The sequence below is a fragment of the Myiozetetes cayanensis genome, unplaced genomic scaffold (assembly GCF_022539395.1).
Source record: "Myiozetetes cayanensis isolate MyiCay16 unplaced genomic scaffold, myiCay2020 scf10, whole genome shotgun sequence".
NCBI lineage: Eukaryota > Metazoa > Chordata > Aves > Passeriformes > Tyrannidae > Myiozetetes > Myiozetetes cayanensis.
The window spans coordinates 12,467,527-12,487,950 of NW_026086605.1; the positions used below are offsets into that span (position 1 = coordinate 12,467,527).

The window sequence follows — 20,424 nt, forward strand, 5'->3', positions numbered from 1 at the left end:
AAACGGTCCAGGTGCAATAGTTATGGGAGGTGCCTTGTGGCCTGAAACGCAAAGGAACGTTAAAATCAGTTTCTTTCTTGATGTCTGCAACTAAAATGTATCTCTCTGTCATGCCCTCTTTTCTATTCCTTAATTTTTGCCTCCTGTGCTCTCAGCTGTCTATGCTAGCTTCTAGTATGGAGAAGACAAATGAGTTGCCTTACTGGTCATGTTTACCATCCACCTTTCTCTGCTCTTTTGCTGCTTTCCCTTCAGGGATGCCAACACTGAGGCGGTGATCAGCTGATTGATTAGACAGTTTTGCCAGTGAATGAGTCTGAATATCAGCTTTGTTCAAGTCAACAAGTAGCTCCTGATCATTCTAGTTCTTACAACTGCGTGCCTAACAGGGCATGATATTTGAGTTCACCTCTCCATCTCTCAGTATGGGCCATATCAGTTTTTTGTTTAGTTGGGTGTGTACAGCTTCATAATCTTCCCTGAAGCTACAGAGCTGTGCCTCCCGTCCCGTTGTACTGTCATGACACGTGGTGACCCACGCAGTTCAAAGCCAGTGGGCACACAGATGGACTGAGCTCTGTTTGACAGCTCATGGCATTCATAATGCAGTGGTAGCCAGGAAGCCTGAGTGCGTAGGAGGCTGACCACTGTTACACAGTTATCCGGTTTGGTTTGGTTTGTTTCTCTGCTGTCCAGGGCCAGAGAACTTGGAAGTGGATGCTGGCAGAAGTGAAACCTTCTCACAAGACTCCTGCTCTGTGTTTGGAGGGGTGAAGTCACGTTGTGAAGTCTAAATCCGTAGTGGAATTGGATGTTGATTTAGGGGGTCCTAGAACCATGGTAGAAAAATTATTTTAAAAATAAAAATATAAGGTGTTTATTAGTCAAGGACTGTTGAGACACCACTGGAGTCTTTTGAGCAGGTGCTTTCAATTTGTATTTGGATGTTTGTCTGTCCTCTTCTATTTCAAAGCCAGTAGTATTTTGGTGGTGGAATTTTGCCCAAAAGTGTTCAGAAATTACTATTTGCAGGCTGGTAGGAGGGAATCAAGAGGCAAAGGACTTTATGGTGTGACCAAGTAGAGGCTGAAGAACTGGCAGCAGTGCAGCCTCATCATTTCTGCTCAAGACTGGTTTCTGAATAGGTGGCAGCAGCTCTGGAAAATCCAAGTGCAGTTTTATCATGAAAATGAGGAGCAGGTTTGGGAGAGGTGGTGACAGAATACCCAGCCTCCCTTCAAAAAAAAAAAAAAGGAGTTTTCAAGCTCTCAACTTGTCACAAGGTTGTCATTTTGCAAAACCATATCTCTTCTGTGCAGCAGAAGGTCCTTGGTGGGCAGCAGTGATGTGAATATGATCAGTGTGTGCTTGAGTTTACTCTGCACTGCATTTTGTAGTCAATTTTGCTGATGATTCTCACTCTTCTACCAGCTTTCTATAGCCTTCAAAGGAATAAATTGTAAATGTCATATGGCTCCTGAACTACACTTAAACAGCTACACATGGGGTCAAGATGACAGATTAGGTTTCCAATCCAGACTTTCCTAAAATAGGAATGTGGGCTGTGTTCTGTCTAGTGTTTTGTTTTGGATAAGAGGCTTTTGGTTAATGTCAGTCTTGGAGGAGAGGAAAACCATCAGATGTCACAGGATCCCAAATGATCTTTGTAGAGTGCTTATGGCCAAAGACACTGGAATGTTTGGTTTCTGCTGAATTTGAGTGACTCCTCAATCATGTGATGGCAGCATCAGGGTTTCCTGGCTATAAAAATGGATAGTAAGCAAGAGCTTATGTGTCCTAATAGTAATTTGCAGAAACAAATAACATTTCCCAAGGTATTGGAAAATTAACTTGTGTCTGTCTTTCAGCTTTCAGCTTCCAAATCCCTACTGAAAACCTGAATTTCCATTAGAGTTTTGAGGATGCAACCATCTTCTCTCCCATCAGCTTCTTCCTTTTGCTTTTTGCAGGGTTTTTACCACTTTAGCCTATAGTAATCCATCTTGAACATCATCATGGAGTTGATGCTTTCCTGTGGAATATGACAGACTTGCTTGTGTCCTTAGTCCCCATGGCTGGCTGAACAGTCTGTTTGGGCAGGAGCAGTACAGGTGTACAGGTTAGGTCTCTCTGTAGGGAAGCAAAATAGCCCCTTCTTCCTGAAGCTGAATGATCAGAAGTGTGTCCCCTCATGAGGGGACCTTGCTATGAAGTGAATTCTATTCCTGTGGCATGCATCCAAGCCACTGTGGAAAATCCAGGCATTTCTACTGCTGGCTTTGGCATGCCAAGAGTGAAATTCTTTGAGCTCAGAATCTTCTTTTTTCTTCCCTGTCCTCTTCAAAGACTGCAAAATTTAGGAAAGAAAACCCCACCCAAAACCAAACCCATGAATGGGGATAGGTATTATTTCTGGTTCCTTTCCTGTAACTAGGATATACAATTTTATGAAAACAAAATAGTCTTTCTCCCCAGCCATTCCATGTGACAGCTCTCTACTCCCTCAAAAATCTGACTGCTTGAGGTAATGGCTTCTGACTGAAACTTCCCTTGTATGACAAGCTGGGCTCAAGTTATTCTTCCATGATGCCCTCTTCGAAGCTCCCCAAAAAAAGGGTGAGTAGCTGTGTGGTGTGCTGGCACCCTCCTGACAGCTGCAGCTCTGAACCCAAGGAGCAAGTGGGCAGTACCTCAGCTGGATGGTCTGCCTGCAGCGAGTATGACTTGAGCAACAACCTCCCATCTTCAGCCTTGCAGGGGCTGTGGTTATGCTGTTGGACTGCACAGTCAGAGAAACAGCAAGATCCTAACGGCAAACTTCTTGGAAGACTGAAACTACTTCTGCTCATCTGTCCTCCTTTGGAGAAGGTATTACATGCTGAAGTTATGAAATATTGTAGGAGGGGTAAAGTGCTCTCTGCTCTCCAAAGGCTCAAGAGCTTCTCAGTGAATGTACGTGGGTCAGCTGTGAATTGCAGAGTTTGAGGAGCCAAGTACCATGTTCTCCACCTGTGCAGAGAACACAGGAGGAGGACTTTGCCAAAGACAGTAAGTTGATACCTGCTGACCAGGAGTTGGTATCACTGCCCAGCCTCATCTAATTTCATATTGATGTGAAAAACAAAGATTTATTCAGACTCAATGTGCCTGCTCTCACAGAATGAAGTGGCATGTGAAGATGTTTAATACAGCGTACAACTCTCTGTAGTGCAAGTTTCTGTGCACTACCAATTAATTTATTATTGTAGATGCTATGTACCCCTTTGGAATCCCACTCTGTTCATGTTTGAAATTTGATTGTATTGTTAAAGCACTGAGAACTTCAGGGGTTTTGGGGAGGGTTTTTGTACTGACTAGCCTAGCTTTGATGTACTTGCCAAACATCTTTGTGCTTTCTATATATTTTCCCCTGCCCTTCAGAAAAAGGGTGGTTGCATTTATTTGTGGATGAAATACTTTGCTAGGAATGGCTGTAAATCTGAAGAGTCGAAAATTGTTAAGTGAGATTGTAGACAATAGTAACAGAAAATAAGGAATTAAACCTGGTATGCAGTCTGGAAAAATTAAAATTCTTTAGAATATTCTTTTCCTTTTCTTTTCTTTTTTTTTGTTCTCTGTTGTCATGGGGATATCTAGAAATTGAAAATCTAGCAAAACTTCTGAATTGGAAACTTTAAACCACTGCAAAGTGTGAATGTTGTGGTGAGACTAGCACAGGGAGGACTGGAAGGTGCTGGAGTCAGGCTGTGCTACATGGACAAGAGCTCCCTGCTGTTAGAGGTGTCTGTTCTCTTCTTAAATTGCTGATGCCCCATCAAATAACCTCTGATTTACATAAGCAGTGATGTAACTTGTACTAACTAATGTTAAACTGGACATTCAGCTGAAAGTTTTACTGCTAAATCCATGAAAAAGCTGTGATGTATAAACCCAAGAGCCAAACATTTCATTTGGGTTTGGCCCTTCTACTTTGATTCAATGTAAATTTTCATACCTTCTTCATGGGCCAATTATAAAGTGACTAAAAAAGGGCTGATATTTAATGAAATGGGCAATAAGGGAACTCCATATCATATTGTTTTTTAATTTTCTCATTAGATGATCCATCACTGTAATAGAAATTTATAATATTTCAGTTTCCTTAAAAAAAAACCCAAATCTTTTAAAAAGAAATTTAAAACAAAAAAAAAAAATCTCCTGAAAAATGGGCTGTTTGCCCTGTGTCTCTGCAGAGCACAGACTCTCTAGGGAGTTAGTGTAGCAACAGCTTGATTCCATATGCACAACTTGATTGAAGTATTGGACTTCGAGGCAGGAAATGGACTCGAACATGCAGTTGTATCTGTAGATTTGAGTAGACTCCTTAGATGCTTGTGACATTGATGACCAAGGAGTGTCTTTGCTTGCAGCTGGCTTTTTGTAAATCCAGCCTCTTATTGAGCATTTAATTGTGATTCAGAGTAAGGATACTTTTGGTATGTTTGCCACGCTAGGATATAGATAATCTGAGTGAGAATATCAACCTGTCAGGGCTGTTTCACAAGTCTCGTTCCCAGGGACCTCCATCTGCCAGCTTGGGGAGCTGCTGGAAATGCTGTATCAGTGCTCCAGAGGTGTGTCACTGGTGCTTGCAGCGGTGCTCAACAAGCATCAGCTCAGCCAAGGAATGTGCCCTTAATATAGCCAGGGTGCCCCAGATGTATTTCATGTATGGGTACAACAAAGAGCTGTCTAATCTGCTGTGAGTCTCTGCAGCCACACGTGTGTTTGGCTTGGACGCCATCAACCCTGCTCTCAGAGCCGGAGTGTGTGTTGGCAGCAGGGAATCGTTGTCACAAAGTAATTTTGAGCACGGAGGAGTCGAACTAAAGTTCATTTTGTTTCTTTTCTTCAAACTTACAGCTTGCTTGAGCGGGCGAAGGGTGTGTCAGCTGCTTTTCTCTGTAATCAATATCTCATCTCTTTGGTAAGAAGTCTTTTGCTATATGTGAATGAAATGCCGTGCTCCTGAGACTTCTGGCTCTGGTTAAAGACAGGCATCTCACTTGCTAAGTAGGGCTTTCAATTGATCTTGTTTTAAATGATATAGCTACAGGCACAGAAACGATCTGGGGTCACACTTTGCTCACTCTTCTGCGTATTTATTTCTGATTTAAAAATAAAGGAAAATCACTGAAGTGGTTTGCCCCAATGATACTTCTCAGAAGCTAAAGACCAAAAGTATTCTTAAGACCTAGTGCAGCACTCAGCTGTGCAGCAATGAGGCACGTACCCTAAGGTATACTAGCAGTGCTTGAGGGCAGGACTGTTGGGGTCCTTGATGCTTGACTTCTCTTGCTGCTTGTTAAGTTCACAACTGGGCAGGATTACCAACATTTCATAAAAGGTGTGGTGACTTTAAGCAGCAGATAAAAAAAATCCCTTGAACTCCAGCATGAAAACATTCCCTGACCTTAGCTCAGTGTTAGGCTGGGTAGGTAAGGTATATTTTAAATTTCTTTGGGCTGGGAATGGCCTTTGTAATTTCTTTACCAATCACAAAGGATTCATCTCACTTTTTTTTTCTTTCTTACTTGCCATGCAATACCTGTGTCCTTTGCACATCCTCATTGAGTTTGGAGAGGAAGCAAATACAGCTGTCTTACTTCACTGTGTTGAAGGCTGTGTAGCTGATTTCTAGGACCTCATCTGGAGAAGCTGCTTTCCTTTGCTAGAATTTGAAAACTGAGCTGAGAATAAATAAGCAGGTAGGCTCATCGAAAGGCCTGAGACATAGTTGGAAGGAAAGAGCAAGGGAGGCTGGAGGTGACAGTGCAAAGCTGTGATGACTTAAAGGCCTGATAGCACCATGATGAAGCAGCAAGTGGCTCCATGCAGATGGGGGTTTTATCCCTTAAAGATGGTTCTCACTGCTCAACTCTGCTCCTCAGTTGAGCAAAGTGCTTAAGCCTACAGTTGACTAGAACATGGGGTTTGGGGCGTTTCACTATTTTCATACTAAATATCTTTTTTGAATAGGAGACTTGAGCTTACTCAGATAATCCAAGTCCAGAAAAAAGCTTCCTATTTTTATAAATAAGTAAACTACTGTGTGAAATGGCATGAATGATGAGTATCTCCATTCCTTTGTGCTAATGGGGAGACAGTGCTGGAAAGGACCAGTACTGCCTCTGGATAGAAGACAGGGTAGAAACAAAGAGACAGCCTCTGCTTGAAGATAGATTCAGCTTCCACTGACTCTCGTGTTGTAGGGGCCTGCTCTGCTGATGGAGAAGCAAAAGTGGCAAGAAAGTGAAGCCAAGTGGCTAATGGTTTTTGCCTATCCTATTTTCTGTGGAAAAGAGATACCAAGAAGATAAGGAATGTGGGTGTGAGGTTTCTGCATCTTCTGGGGTAAGAAGCAGGGAGACAGCTCCTGGAAGTAAGTCATAGCCATACTGACATCTGTAAGCCCCATCAACAAATGTGTCAAATGTCATATTGACCTTTACTGGTTACTGTAATGAGCACTATCTTCTCCTTAGAGCTCACAACTTAAAAGAAACAAACTTTTAATTGCTTTTTGAGGTGGGAAGGTGCTCTTGAAAGTCCTTCTGTCACACCTTATTCATTGCATTCAAGTAGAAGCAGATCACATCCTCTCAGTAGATTTAAATATTCTCAGGCTTTAAGAGAATACAAAAATACAGATTTGCATTTTACTCAAACTAGGAAGCAGGTCTTGAAGACAAGCCATGCTCTGAAATATGAATGGTTGTGATGCTCAAGTCTTTGGTCCTCTAACCTTGCTGATGTGATAGGCTGGCAGAAATATCTGAGCTTTTCTCTGAATCATCTTTTTCTTCTGACTCCTGGAAGGTGTTGCCAAGGTAACTGTAGAGACTGAAGTGGCAGAGAAAAATTGGGAAAAAAAGAGGAAAATTAAAATCTAATTAGATAAATGTTACAAGGTTGGATCTTTTCACCTTCCTGTTAGATAAATCTTCAAGTACCTTGGAAGCAGGTCTGTATGATAATTCCTCCTATATTGATGGTCAATGCTTGTGTTTCTGGAATAGACTCCATATGTAACTTCAGCTATGGAAAAAAACCCATACTCTTCAGAATGAGTAGCCCAGTAAAGGTCACAGTTGGTTAGCCAGGTGATGTAACGTTAATGGCTTGTGAGATGCAAGAGGACAGACCAGATGCTGAATCTCCTCTGAATCCTCACTTCTCTTCAGACTCATGTGTGGTCTAGCAAGTAGTTGTATTAGCTTAGTGTTGGTTGCCTTCTGCAGGCTGTATTGCATGGGATTTTGGAGTCTGAAAATTTGGGCTCTGTGTGTGTCAAACAGCCCACGCAAGCAAGGGGGAGGGGGAGACATCCCTGAAATGCAATGGGAAAACCCGTTCCCCAGCAGGGGTTTAATGGCTACAGGAATATGCACTTTTCTTTCTACCCAGGTTGGGTTCTTTCCACTCCGTAATCCTTGCCTACAGCCCTTGGGAGGGAAGCGTGCCAAGGAAACTTCAATTCATTAGTCATCCTAAAACGTGCTGGTAATCTACTTGCTCTTACTGGAGGTCCAGTGCTGCATACACATCACGTTAGTATTGCAGTGAACTTCAGCTCCCTTTCCAAATGCACATATAAAGCACTAAATGGGATGTTTTGGAATAAATTTTCAGGCCATACAAGCTTTTGTTAAACTGTAGCATTCCATCATTGTAATTAGTATGTCAGCTAACAGACCTATCCAAAGACCTATTTACTATCTGGGCTGTTTTACATTGCAAGAGCCATGCTTCTGTGATCTGTTTGTTTTCTATGGCACTGCCTAAGGCCCAGCTGAAATCAGGGTCCTGTTGTGCTAGACACTTAGACCCTGTCTCCAGAGAATGGAAGTCTACATAGGGAATAGACAAAGGAAACGCTGTTCAGATCTGGGTGGTGGAGGAGGGGAAGGGAAGTAACTAAGACTTTGAGGAGGGAAAAATTCCCATGAAAAGAATTGGTATGGTTCTCAGTTCTCTTATAGTGAGCTCCCAGCTTCATCTTCTTTCTCAGTTTGCAGTGAACATGCAGCCTCTGTGCTCCATTGCAGCTTTCCTAAAATAAGAAGGGAAAATCAGTGTGTTTTGAGAGAAGGGGAAAGAAAATAAAAATAAAAAATAATTTTTTAAGAAAACACCAAAAAAACCCACAAAAACCAAAACAACAACAAAAAAACCACCACCAACAACAAAACCAACAACAAAAAAACCCCAACAAAACAAAAAAGCAACAACCAAACCCAAAAACAACAGCCCAACAAAAAAGTCCATCAATCTGCCAAGAGTGAGATCCTGAAAAGTACAAGGTTGCAAAGGGCCTGAACTGAAGGTTTTCTGTTGAAGGTTTTCAGAGTGACTGAGGAATAGCAGGAGATACATGAAGATGCAGCACTTGCAGCAGGCTCTGGCCATGGGTAGTTAAAGGCAGTCCAGCATTTCCTCTTTTGGTAGCCTTGTACTTGGGAGAGGGAAAGGTTTAATCTAGCATGCACTCATAGGGTAAGCTTAAGTGACTCCCTGTTGAAAAGATAAACACTGCGCCTCCAGATCATCTGTCAAACAGGTTTAGGTAATCCCTTACTGTGCTGCTTATTTAAATGGTGCTGTATTGTATAATGCACGTGTGTTTGTAATGGAGGGTCTGCAAATCTGAGCTTTTTGCTCAAGGACAGCATTCCTCTTGCCCTTGTTTCATGGTTGATTTATTCCTAATGGAAAGGAATAAGCCTCACAATGATCTATTTGTCTTCTCTCAGCTCTGTGAAATGTATGGAGATTGACAGCTCTTCTGTATCTCACATCATTAATTTGCCTTGCTAACCTCTATTTAGCATCAAAAGATCAGCTCTCCTGATTATTGCCAGCAAACCTATGTTTAGTGCCTGCTCTGTCTCTGTTTAAGCTTCAAGAGACAGAAGGGAGAGTCAGAAAATGAAAATGTTTATGTATTGGGACTTTGACTTATTGTGCACTTAGCGGTGCCTTCCTGGAGGCAGAGCAGCATCTGAGGCTGCTGCAGTGCAACCTTTCTCTATGGAGAAGGTGTTAATAGAAATGTTGCTCTTGATGTTCCCCTAGTGCAAGGCTCACTCAGTGAGGTGTTCCTAGTCTCTCGAGGCAGTGATTCTCTGCTCTGAGTCTAGACTGCCTTGCCAGTCTGTAAGGAGGAACCAAAGGCTAAATATGAGCCTTTAAACTCAACATCCCAGATGAGGCAACCAAGCAAGCTGCAGGGAAAACACATGTTTTCTACCATGTAGTGAAAAGCCCTGCGAAGGTGCTTGAGCAAAGTGTGTAGCCTTTGTATTCAAGAGGCTAAGCCAGAGTGAGTAGAAACAAATGCTTAGTTGCTTGGCTTTGTGCAGAGTATTTTCTGCAATATAAGAGGAGCAGTCTTTTTTTCTGGAGGAGGGAGGAGAAATAGTTATCTTACCAGAGCTTTTTGACTCAGTAACTTTCCTGTATTCACCTTCTTTGCCTATGCTGCTGCTGCACCTTTTTGTTAGAGCTGATGGAACAGATACCCCAGTAATTCCTGCTTGCTTTTTCAAAATCTGCATGGAATGATCTCATATATCCCTTTCATAAAGGTCAGTGTCTCCTCCTGTTTCACCTCCATAGGCTGTCCTCATTGTCTGGGTCTTCATGATGAATAAAGATAAAAGACAAATATTTTCTTTTTTTCTTTTAATTTTCTGTGATCTACTCCAAATAGGACTGGCTCAGCTTGATACTGAACAAGATATAGTAACAAGTCTAAGTTTCTACATTTTAGAGAAGCCTGGAGAAACCCTTTAGAAAACATACTGAATTGGGTTTGTAATCTCTTTTTGGGAGTGCCAGTGATACTATTACCCATGTATGTCCTTGTTCAGTACAATATAGGTCATTAATTGGCAGCCTGCTAAAGCACTGGCTGCTCTTGTAGCAGGCTATTCATCACTCTGGTACTCATTTCCAAAGCTGTCATTTCCTGCAGCCGTGTGCAGGCAGGTCTTTGAGGCTCAGCTCCCGGGGTCACTGCAGAAACACGGCTTGAATGGAGCTCAGGAGAAAGGCAGTGAAGTGGTGTCAGAGAGGGAGAGCAGCACATTCGATTTGGCTTACATCACTGTTTGTGATAACATACCATCTGGGCTGCAATCTCGCCAGAGCGAGCTAATAAATAGGGCTGGACAGAAGTTGTATTTGGACAGCAGAGCTTCAAGGAACAGCCAGGATATGGAAATGGCCGTTTGTGAGATGGTTATCTGAGTGCTGCAGAGCAGAGCTTCTCTGCACACTCTGCTGGGCACCAGCAAACCAAGGTGTCTGTTCCTTTAGCAGGAGTATTGTGGTTCAGAAGGCTCCCACAAAAGCTGTCTGTAAAAGGCAGTATTTTTAATCTGGTGACTCAGCTCTGCTTCAGACTGAACCAATATCCCTGCTCGGTTGCTTTATCCTGAGATTTCTGCTGGATATATTGTAGCCTTTGTTCATTGCTTCAAGCCTTTGTGTAGTGTTGCTCAGTTCTGTCCTGACATAACAGAAGTGTGCCTCAGAGGCGGCAGATGTGTTTTCAAATGAAATATGAAATTCCTGTATGACTTTGGCTCTAGCACCTGTAGTGCTGTTTGGTACTCTGCTAGGTTTTGTTCCTAGTCCTCAGAGTCTCTTTTCCCTGATTCTGTGTGGTTTTGAGGATTTCCCAGTAAGCAACTGACGCCATGTTCTCTATAGTCTTCAGAATAAGAAATTAAAACAAAAGTGACTTTTGTCAATCTGTACAGGAAGTAAATATTGGCCATTCTCTGCTGCCTGTGAAGGCCATTTCCTATCAGCTAGGGCTGGGGGTCTGTAACTTTTTAAACCACTAGGAAGTAATTTGTAATCTTTGGACAAGATTACTATGAGGCCCATTTGAAAGCTTATTCATGTTTTCCTAAAGAAAGCTTGGACACAAAATGTGTTTGCTTTAAGATTAAGTCCTGTGAATGTAAAGGAAATTACTTGTGAGCTCGGCTGTTACACCCCGTTGGCTGACCACAGAAAACACAACTCCACAACTGGTCGTGACTAATAGAGTCTCCATTGGCTCCTAGGGCTGAGCTCCCCATGCCCTGTGGGGTGGAAAGCCATCTGTTTGCATGCCTTTACTGTAATCAGTTGTTCATGGCTCTGGAAAATCCACTGCAGGAGCTGACTGTGCTGGCAGAGCCTTTCTAAAGGCAGTGGATTATTTGTTGCTGCCACAGGCTGGGTTTGCCCAACAAATTTCTGTATATTCTGCAATGTGTGCTGGAGTCCCCCTCTGTCCGTGCCCAAGCCAAACCCACCTGCGGTTGGGAGCTCTTGTAAATTATTGATTTATGTAAACATGGTGATAACAGCTTCACTTTGGAAGGTTTATTGAAACCTCAAGTCTGTAGATTTCAACAGTTAAATGATGGGCTACTGGAGAGGAGATGGGGGGACAGACCTTAAGGAGGGTGGGAGGTGGGTTTATTGCTTTCTTTCCTATTTGAACAACATCTTAACAGTAGAAACACTAAAGGAGATATGGGACAAAGGTCCTTCTGGAGTAGAAAATGAATGATTCTGGGCTGTAATTGAACGTGGAGGAAGGAAAATGCCCCATGAACTTCCCATTATCAGGGAAATGGTCAACTTCTGGGATGTACTAAAGTAAAGAAAACTTTGGGGGAAGGGAAAGAAGAAAGGAAAGTACTCTTTGGTACCACTTGTTGCCCATAGAGACTTGACGTAGAACTCTTTGCACTGGCTGTTCAGTCTCTGTGCCCTCCAGCAACCTTACCTTGCCTTGTGGTTACTGAAATCATAAAGATTTCATCTTTGAATGATGATCAATGTAAATCCATCACTTTCCAAGAGAAAAAAAATTCAAGGGAAGTTGAAAATAGATGCATAGTGCAACCAGAACTTGAAGTCAGAGAGGAAATCCAGTATTCAAACAGATCAGATGGAAAGAAAAGAAAATCTGTGATCAGTGAACAGGTATTTTCTGTACTGAGTTGGTGCTGTGGGTTGGATGTGTGCAAACACATTGGGCTACCTGAAATGCAGCTGATGTTGCACAGGCAGTTACATCATTAGGTGTTCATGAAATCAAATAAAGCAGGAGGAAAGTATTTTGAATTTTGTTTTTAGAAGGCATAAGGATGTTTGAGCTTTGGAAAACTTTTTGTTGGGTTTGTTGGGTTTTTTTTTTGGTTTTGTTTTGTTTTGGTTGGTTGGTTTGGGTTTTTTTCAACTTCTTGGGTGCTGACTGACTTGTAGTACTGGCTGACTCTGACTTGATAGCTCTGTGGGTCCCCTGATTTGAGTGGTCTGGGAATGCTGGCCAGCACCTTGGGCATGTTGGCTCTGCATGTTTTGGAGTTGGTCATGAGCAGGCTTAGGAAATGGTGCTTTCATGTGCTTCTGTCTTGTGGAGCCCAGAGTACTGGACAGTTTTTAGGAGAAGCTGGTGACCTGGAGTGTGATGGGACTTGATCTGGGATTTACAGGCAATGTCCAAGCTTTTCCATATCTGTTAATGTGATAGGTAGTGTGTTTGTTCCCTTGCTTTAAGAACACAATGTGTAATTTGTACTGGATTATATGATGGCTTTGTGAATGTACTTGCCAATTCTAGAAAACGTGTTTGGCAGATTCCTTTATTCCAGCTGTGTCAATACATAAATCCAAGGCCCTTTTTTTAAAGAGGGAGGGGAAGCCCCTGGGTAATAATTGGGCCATAGCAAATGGCTGCAGATACAGCACTTGGAGTCTGTAACTATCAGCTTGTATTATCAGAACCCAGAGATAAACTGTGTGCTCTACTTGAACAACTCCCTACACAGATAGACCCAAGAAGTCATAACTGTAACGAGAGATAAATATGTGTTTATCTGAGTGCGCACCTTTGAAAGGCTTGTTGCCTACTAGCTTGTAAGATTTGAATAAATACAGTAATGTGGTATTTCCTAGTTGTCTAATACTCAGAATATCCAATGTCTCTACTAGTGATGTAACCCATAAAGTATTAGAGTTGAGTTGTATATTATCCAGTTTTCTGTTTTCCCATGAACTTTTCCCATGTTCTGATCACTGCTGCTTTCTCCAAAAGTACAAGGAAACGCAGTTCCAATCCCAGTAGAAGATTGGGGTAATATGTATTTGAGTGCAGAGGTCAGGGTGTGAATTTCCACATATATACATGTGTATTTTTGCACATCATGTGATGTGAAACAAATCCAAGCAGGCTAGATATTTCATCCAGAATCTGCAATGCCCTTTGGGACTCTGTATCAAGCACTTATGTACACACCTAGCTGCCTTTGGTCTAGGAAAAACCTGTATGGTAGCAATAACTAGGGTATTTACTCATGTGTAGTGGGCTCTCTGTGTTAGCCAGCTCTGCAACTGCAGGAACTGGAGTACAGCAGCAGTGGGATTTTCTTACAGCACAGCCGAGAAGTCTCTGTCTACAAACGTCACAAGATTCTTAGTAGAAGTGTAAGAAGACAGACTGGAAGGATTAGGATAGCAAATCCAACTGGTTACCTTAATAACCAGTTGTTGCAGCAAGAACATGTTACAGCACGCAAATTCTGGGATTCACTTCTGTTTTCCTTGAACTCCGTAACACCTAAAGCAGTGCAAGGGCTACAATTCCCTATGCTGCTGCATAGTCCTAAGCATTTGCAGTTACAATCAAGTATTGGTGGACAGCAAACTGTGGTCTCAGCTCTTGATCTCTAGTCCAACTTTTAGCTTCATAAGGCAAAATGCTGTTGTGTTAATAGCCAAAAAATGATATCAACAGAGTCCAGCCTTCAAGAAGTCCCCACCTCCTCCTGCTTCCCATCTTCTCTCTCTCTTCAGAAAGCCCTCAAGTGTTGTTTCAATCACCAAATTAAGCAAAAACTGCTGCAACCTATACTCTGATAAGAACACAGCTTTCAGACCCTCCCTAAGGAGGGAAAGAAAAGTGTTTTCAGGGGCACTCCATGTGTGCATTGGGTTGTCAGGGTTCCAAAGTGATGCTCTTGAGGTTGGGTTCTTATTATGTTTTTGTAGGGACACCTGTAAATTTTCAGTTGAACACTGGAGCAAGGCACTGGAGTGTGCAACCTCTCATCCTTTTTCAGTGTGTTCTCTCTTCCCTAAATGTTAAAACAATTGCTCATTTTTAAATATTGAGGGTAGTTTGCTGGGCAGAACGTAGCCTGTGGCTGTGTGACCGCTGTTGAACAGCGTTCAGGTGTGTGGTTTCTAAGCTATGTCCTTCAGATGTTCTTGGTACTAGGAACAAAGTGTTTGCTTACTACGTTTTAAATCTTTATTATTTTCTTTGAGAAAACCAGAGTTTCTGTGGTTATAATTCTTCATTCAGTTTTTTAATGCTCTGGTAGAAGGCCTGTTTCATAACCCATACAGGAGGTCAAATTTCCTGTGCTGGGCTGCCAGGAAAGGAGTGACAGGTGCAATCCTTTTTTCTCTTTTCTCTTCTTTGAAAAAGCCAACCACTCTGCCCTATCACAGCACTGTGGCCTCTTGGTTATTTCATCAGCAAATTGAAAAACCTCTTAGAGTTAAAGCAGTAACTTGGGCTGATGAGTTTTGTTTCTGAGTTCCTAAAGCAGTACTTACATCTAGAGTGCACCCACAGTAGTTGCAAGGTAACAACCTTCACTCTTGATTGTGAGAGGAGTCAGGCACAGACATTTGGGGTTGCAGTAGTTCCTGTGGGAAGTGGAGTTTCCCCGATGAACCATGCTCCCAGCATGTAGCTCTAGGACGTGAACTGGATGGAAGGATCATGACGTGGTTAATCTGGAATCCTAATATATGGCCCAGTCTGCTTTGGGTATGGCACATAAAAGGCTGTGAACCTGTGCTGTGGATCTTAATTGTGTTCAAGTAAGATGTCTACCAGAAGCACATCTTTCTTCCTCAAGCATGTCTCTGAGCCCCACTTTCATCCTTAAAAGTAGACAAACGTTGCTTCACTGTTGAGTAGTGATTGCAGTGAAGTCTGCAGTGCACACAGGCTGGAAAACATTAATGTGTTTTGAGGTGAAAGCTGCCTTTGATATTTCACCAGCTTTAATAATTCATCCTGAGAAGACAGCCTTAGTCTGCCTTGCAGTGACTCATGCACGTACTTCTGTACCCTAAACTAAAGTCAGCTCTATGCTAGAAAGACCTCTTGCATGTATCTCCATATTTAAAAGAAAGATGCCTCTTCTGTGAATTGTAAGGATAAAATTCTCAGAAATGGAACACTGACCTTCATATGAATTCAGTGGTTTCAATCTAGTGCCTTTGCCAAGTGTGTGGGACTGAAATAGCCCTTTACAGAGAGCAGAGCCAGTATGGACAGTAGTGTCTAACAGCATACAGGCACAGAAGTGGGTGTGAGCATAAGCTTACTGCAGAAAATCCCTCTTGTAAAATGCTACTCCTGGTGCCTTTCCATTTCCACTTCTATGCGTTCTTTAGAGGTCTGTCAGAGGCAATTACAATTGGCTGCCCTGTGTGTATCAAATATATATGTACTGTGTGGGACAAGCTCTAGAGGGGTGGAAAAAGCAAGTGCCTTCAACTGTGCAGCCATACTCTTACCTTAGCTGTTTTCTAACAAAGCAGATCCCTTCTCTGAAGAGAAGTAATCAGCTGTTGGCATGAAAAGGTCTGTGTGACAGGTCTGGAAGTGACTTAGTTGCATCTAGTATTGCTTTGTAGGACAGTTTATGTTGTCGGATCAAAGAAGTCTCTCTAGAGATAGTTCCAAGGCAGAAGGACTTAAAAAAAGCACCTCTCTGAAACCCAAAGAGCGTATGTCAAATGTACCAGACTGCTGCTTGAGTGGGATTTTTTCAAGACTCTTGAGAGATGGAGTGTTATTTAAGTATTTGTTTAGAGGAATGTATACTCGTGCAGGAGAAATATCTGTGCCCAACAGTGTTGCTTATCAGTCTTGCTTACTTTAGTCAAACTCATAAAATCTATAGAGAAATTAATGGCTGATGAGAGAATTAGAAACTGATGTTCAGCATTATCCTGCAATTTTATGTATTTATTTCCTGAAGTGATTTGTAGCATCTTGTGATCAATAGGAATCGCTGATTCCCTGTTGATGTGAAGAAAGGGACAATAGTGAAGGATGGATGGGTAAGGATGCATGTAAAGATAAGCAAAACTTGAATAAAATTTAATCCTTTAACTATGTTCCAGTAGTTTCCCATGGTGCATGTTGTGGTTAACATTTGCTTAATTCTTTTGCTTTTGTAAAAGCCTTTTGGGAAGAGGCTTGGGAATAAAATTAAAAGCAAGAACATGATTTTTTAGAATCCAAGTCTTTTTGTCGTTTAGCCATTCTCCAGTGTGACCGATCCATTTTGCAGTCATCAACTTGCCATATGTATATATGTTAAGTGAAACTGGTCATTTCTCGGTAACTTGTAAAAGGCCTGAGGGTTGTCTGAGCCTCAGTGGACTCTGTGAGTGTGGAGACATCTTGCTGGCTGCAGCAAGGGATGTTGACAAGATGCCAACCAAAGCAGCAACATATGTGGGGAGAAAATTGCACTCCTATCTTAAAAATTTGTATTCTGGGGTTACTATTGAGGCTGTTGGAGTAATGCAGCAAAGCTCAAGTTGAGCTTGGTCTGGGCACAGTGGCTACAACTCATTATGTGCCTTCTGTGAGTCTCAAACTCCCTTTAAATCTTCTTCAGAGATGAGGGTTGATGAGTCTCAGTCTAGATATCTATGCCACATCAGCTTTAGAGTTGTGTTTTGATGCCTGAGAGACAGGGGCATCTGTAAGGGTTAACTCAAGCTGTAAAGCACTGCCTGATTTTTACAGATGGTGTGAGTGCAAGAGAGAACCTCAGACTGGCTTGGCAGTGCACAGAGATAACTTTACATAATTCCCTGCAGATGTTGCTGCAGAATGGTTTTAATAATGAATTGTGAAGTCAAGCTCGACTCCAGCATAGAGGGAGAACTCAAAATAAATGCAATTTTGTTCTGTGTTTAAAAAGCAAGTTTTCTAACAACGTTTCTGTGATGCTCTGGGTTGGGAAAGATGGCAGGGGAGGGGACAAGAGATTGTTTGCAGAAAGCCAGGGCTGTAATGGGGCAAACTAAGACCAGTCTGGCTAATTCGTCTGCAAATCTTGAACCCCCCTGGGAGTGGAGAGGGTGGGAAGGGGGTGGTGGTACCAAATGGTGGTACTAATGAGGGGATGGTGCAGAGCAAGTACTTCATGATCAGCTGGGCAGAGTTCTGCAGTTTGTGACTGTAATGCAGGGGCTATGTTGAGGAACTTGTCTGCACTGCTAACATTTTCTGCTAGGAGTCAATTCTTGCACTATTGCTGTATTTTCCTTTCTGGAGGGTTATGGCTTGGATGTGCCACTGTAATTCAGGTTTTGGTCTCATAAGGGATGTGCTGCCTTTGCAGTGTCTGCTTGGCTGCTCTAAGACCTTGCACATCTTGCTTGTGAGTATCCATTTGTGACTTCTCTGTTGCCAGAGTGTGTTGCTGAAAGTTTGTCAGTCTTCTCAGTTGTTTGGTCTGTTTAAGTAAAACACACTTTTTTTTCTGTAGGTGTGCTGTTTCAATGAGCTACATTAAAGCCTTTCTTTTTTCTTTTTGAGAAGCAGGCTTGAAATGGGAGAAGAGAATTTCAGAGTTGGGGCTATTTTTTCCTGAACTTGGACAGATGCTGCTGATTTCTCAGTAGTTGTGGAGATCTCTCATTTATGCTTTACCCTTGCACAGAGTTTATAAAGGAAACTTTTATAAAGAAATTATAACTTTTATGAGTTCTGTGGTGATTAGAAGCTTCAGCCTTAGTCATGGCTTAAAGAATCAAAGCAGCTTAAAACCTCAGCTGGACTGTTATATGTTCTGTCTGCACATGGCACTGGATTTGGTTGAGTTACTTGGCTGTAACATAGCTCAAATGTGACTTGACCTCCAGCCTGTTCACAAGATCAGAGTAGTGAGGTTTCCTTGTCGAGGGCTTTCAGGAACTAGGAATGGCAGTAGGGTGGCATGGTGATGTGAGGGAGGCACGTGCACAAGTGCATACCTAGGCAGGAGGGCGAGGGGTATTCTTTTGGCAGGGAGCCCTTTTGGATGGAGGCTCAGCTCCTCTATGGCCCCAAACACAACACCTAAACTCAGCTCTGAGGCCACAGTGCAGCTCAGTGAGCCAAACCAGAGGAGCTGTATTGTGAAATGGGCTAGCACTGGGTTGGCGTCAAGCAAGTGTGATCCAGCTCTCCAAAGAAGGTTTTACCATGGTTTGAATTTGGCCCAAAGGTACATTTTTAAGTTAGGCAAGTCCTTTTTGCGATTGTGCTTAATTTCTTTCTGGGGAAGAGTTTACGTAAACTATTCCAGGCTAATTGATATCAGCTGAAAGCCAGCTTCTCACATTTTGTGCCTAATTATAACTGTATGTTAAACTGTGTTTGCTACCCGTGTCGATATGTTAGTAGTGAAACAAGGAACAACCATGAAGACGTGTTTTTGAAACGGTCTGGCAGATCCTGCATGTTCGCTGCTGTGGGCTTCGTGGCAGGAGAATCCACCTCCTGCTGAGGGAGAATAACTAAATTTAAACTTTCCAGCCTTGAGCCTTGTGAAGCAAAGTTTCCAAACCTCTGCTGGGCCAGAAGATGGAAATCTGTGTCTGAGTTTGGAGAGTAAATGAATAGAGCTGCCTAGGAGCTGCACAGAGGCAAGCGAGGGGTTATTGCTTGGGGCACATTGTCTCCCAGCCATATGCCCCAGGGAGGAAAACAGGGTTTGTAACTACTGTTCTCTGCTAAAATCTTCCGTGACAGGATTTGGCATGAACTTGGGTGACTTTTAGCATGAACACTTGAGCATTGTTTCAGGAGGGTGGTTTCTTTCTTTAAAGACAGTTGCATGTGGCATGGCAGCAGAGCCCAGCCCAGGACCTTCCCTTCCTCCCCACTGGGCCCAGACTGTGGCATCCCAGCTGTGGGAGAGCTGTTTGGCTATCACATGGCTCGGAGCTCTGCCCCACAATAAACTAACCAGCTTTCGTGCCCATCAGACAAAGATGGTGCCTTTGCTCATCACAGGCAGGCTTGGGAGTCTTCTGTGAAATTTGGTGTGTTTATGACAGCCATTAAAGTCTTTAAACTGTTTTGAGGTGTGTGGACAGAAATAGCTGTTTTCCCAACTCCCTCTGGGGAGTCTGGAAGACTGGTACTGGACAAAAGTTTCCATTGTCCTGACAAGGCAGCTTGTGTTTTTGGAGGGAAAGTGGGAGATGACAGAAAAAAATAGAAGTGGTTTGCTTATCTGTTAGACTTTGTATTGTCCTGTTATCTTAACCTGGACCTTATCTGAATAGAGGAGAATTTACTTGTGTTCATATCTGAGAGCAATAAGTTCTTGGTTGAGTGAGTCTACATCAAAAGTAGTGGAGGATTCCATAAATCAATGTAGCCAAGCAGGAAAACAGGCAAGGATAGTTATGCTTAGAATATTTAATCTGTAGTTGGCTTGCCTATAATTTTATTCATCCATCCACAAATATGAATGAAAGGTTATATCCCTATAACGTGAATACTCAACATTTTTATAGATAGTGATAGAAATTTAGATGTTCAGGTGGGGAGATAAATAACTGGTACTCATGACCTGAACTCACATTTCAGTTAGCTTTTCTCTCCTATTTTGGTTCTGTGCAGTAGTTTCCAGCTTCCCAAGGCATTGAATTCAGGTCATGTTTTGTAAACACCAGCTGTGGTTACAAGTGCTCTTGAAGGACTTTTGTATCCTGTTCTGAAATCTGTGCCCTTCTGCTAAAGTCTTTCCTATTTCCATCATTTGACTTCTGCAATATTCCATATTAGGATTTGGGCAGCATCTGTGCTGTTTCATGTACGTTCACGTATACATATATTCACATACAAAGTGTTTTGATGCTGTAGATACACGTGTGGCAAGACCAGCTCAGAAAAACAGAATTACAGAGCTTGAATCAAAGTTGTTGTGGTTGGACTTGGAGTTTCTTAAAATGAATTGTCATTTGCTCCATTGCATCCGCTTTTTACCACTGAGAGAGTATCTGATAGAAATGGTACAATTGAACTAAACCCCTTTTCATTCTAGGAACCTGCAGAATAACTCGAACCTGCACTGAAACTGCTGACACTGCCATCTTCTTAGTAGCATTTTACTGTTCCTGTTCCTCTTAATGTTGACTTCTTTCATTTCTTTTTGTAGGTTGGTGGTTTGTGAGCACAGCAGAGGAACAGGGATGGGTCCCTGCTACATACCTGGAATCTCAAAATGGAACCAGAGATGACTCTGACATCAACACATCTAAATTTGGGGAAGGTATGGA

General features: G+C 42.4%; 1 protein-coding gene across 5 annotated transcripts in view; it reads left to right on the forward strand.

The window, feature by feature from the left end:
- Positions 1 to 20,424, forward strand: part of SH3PXD2A (SH3 and PX domains 2A) — a 257,272-nt gene that overhangs the window by 198,934 nt on the left and 37,914 nt on the right. For all 5 annotated transcript variants that reach the window (XM_050335381.1, XM_050335398.1, XM_050335388.1 and 2 more), the window contains one exon: positions 20,304 to 20,417. In XM_050335381.1, the coding sequence (XP_050191338.1) occupies positions 20,304 to 20,417 (114 nt within the window). The remainder of the gene's footprint in view (positions 1 to 20,303; positions 20,418 to 20,424) is intronic.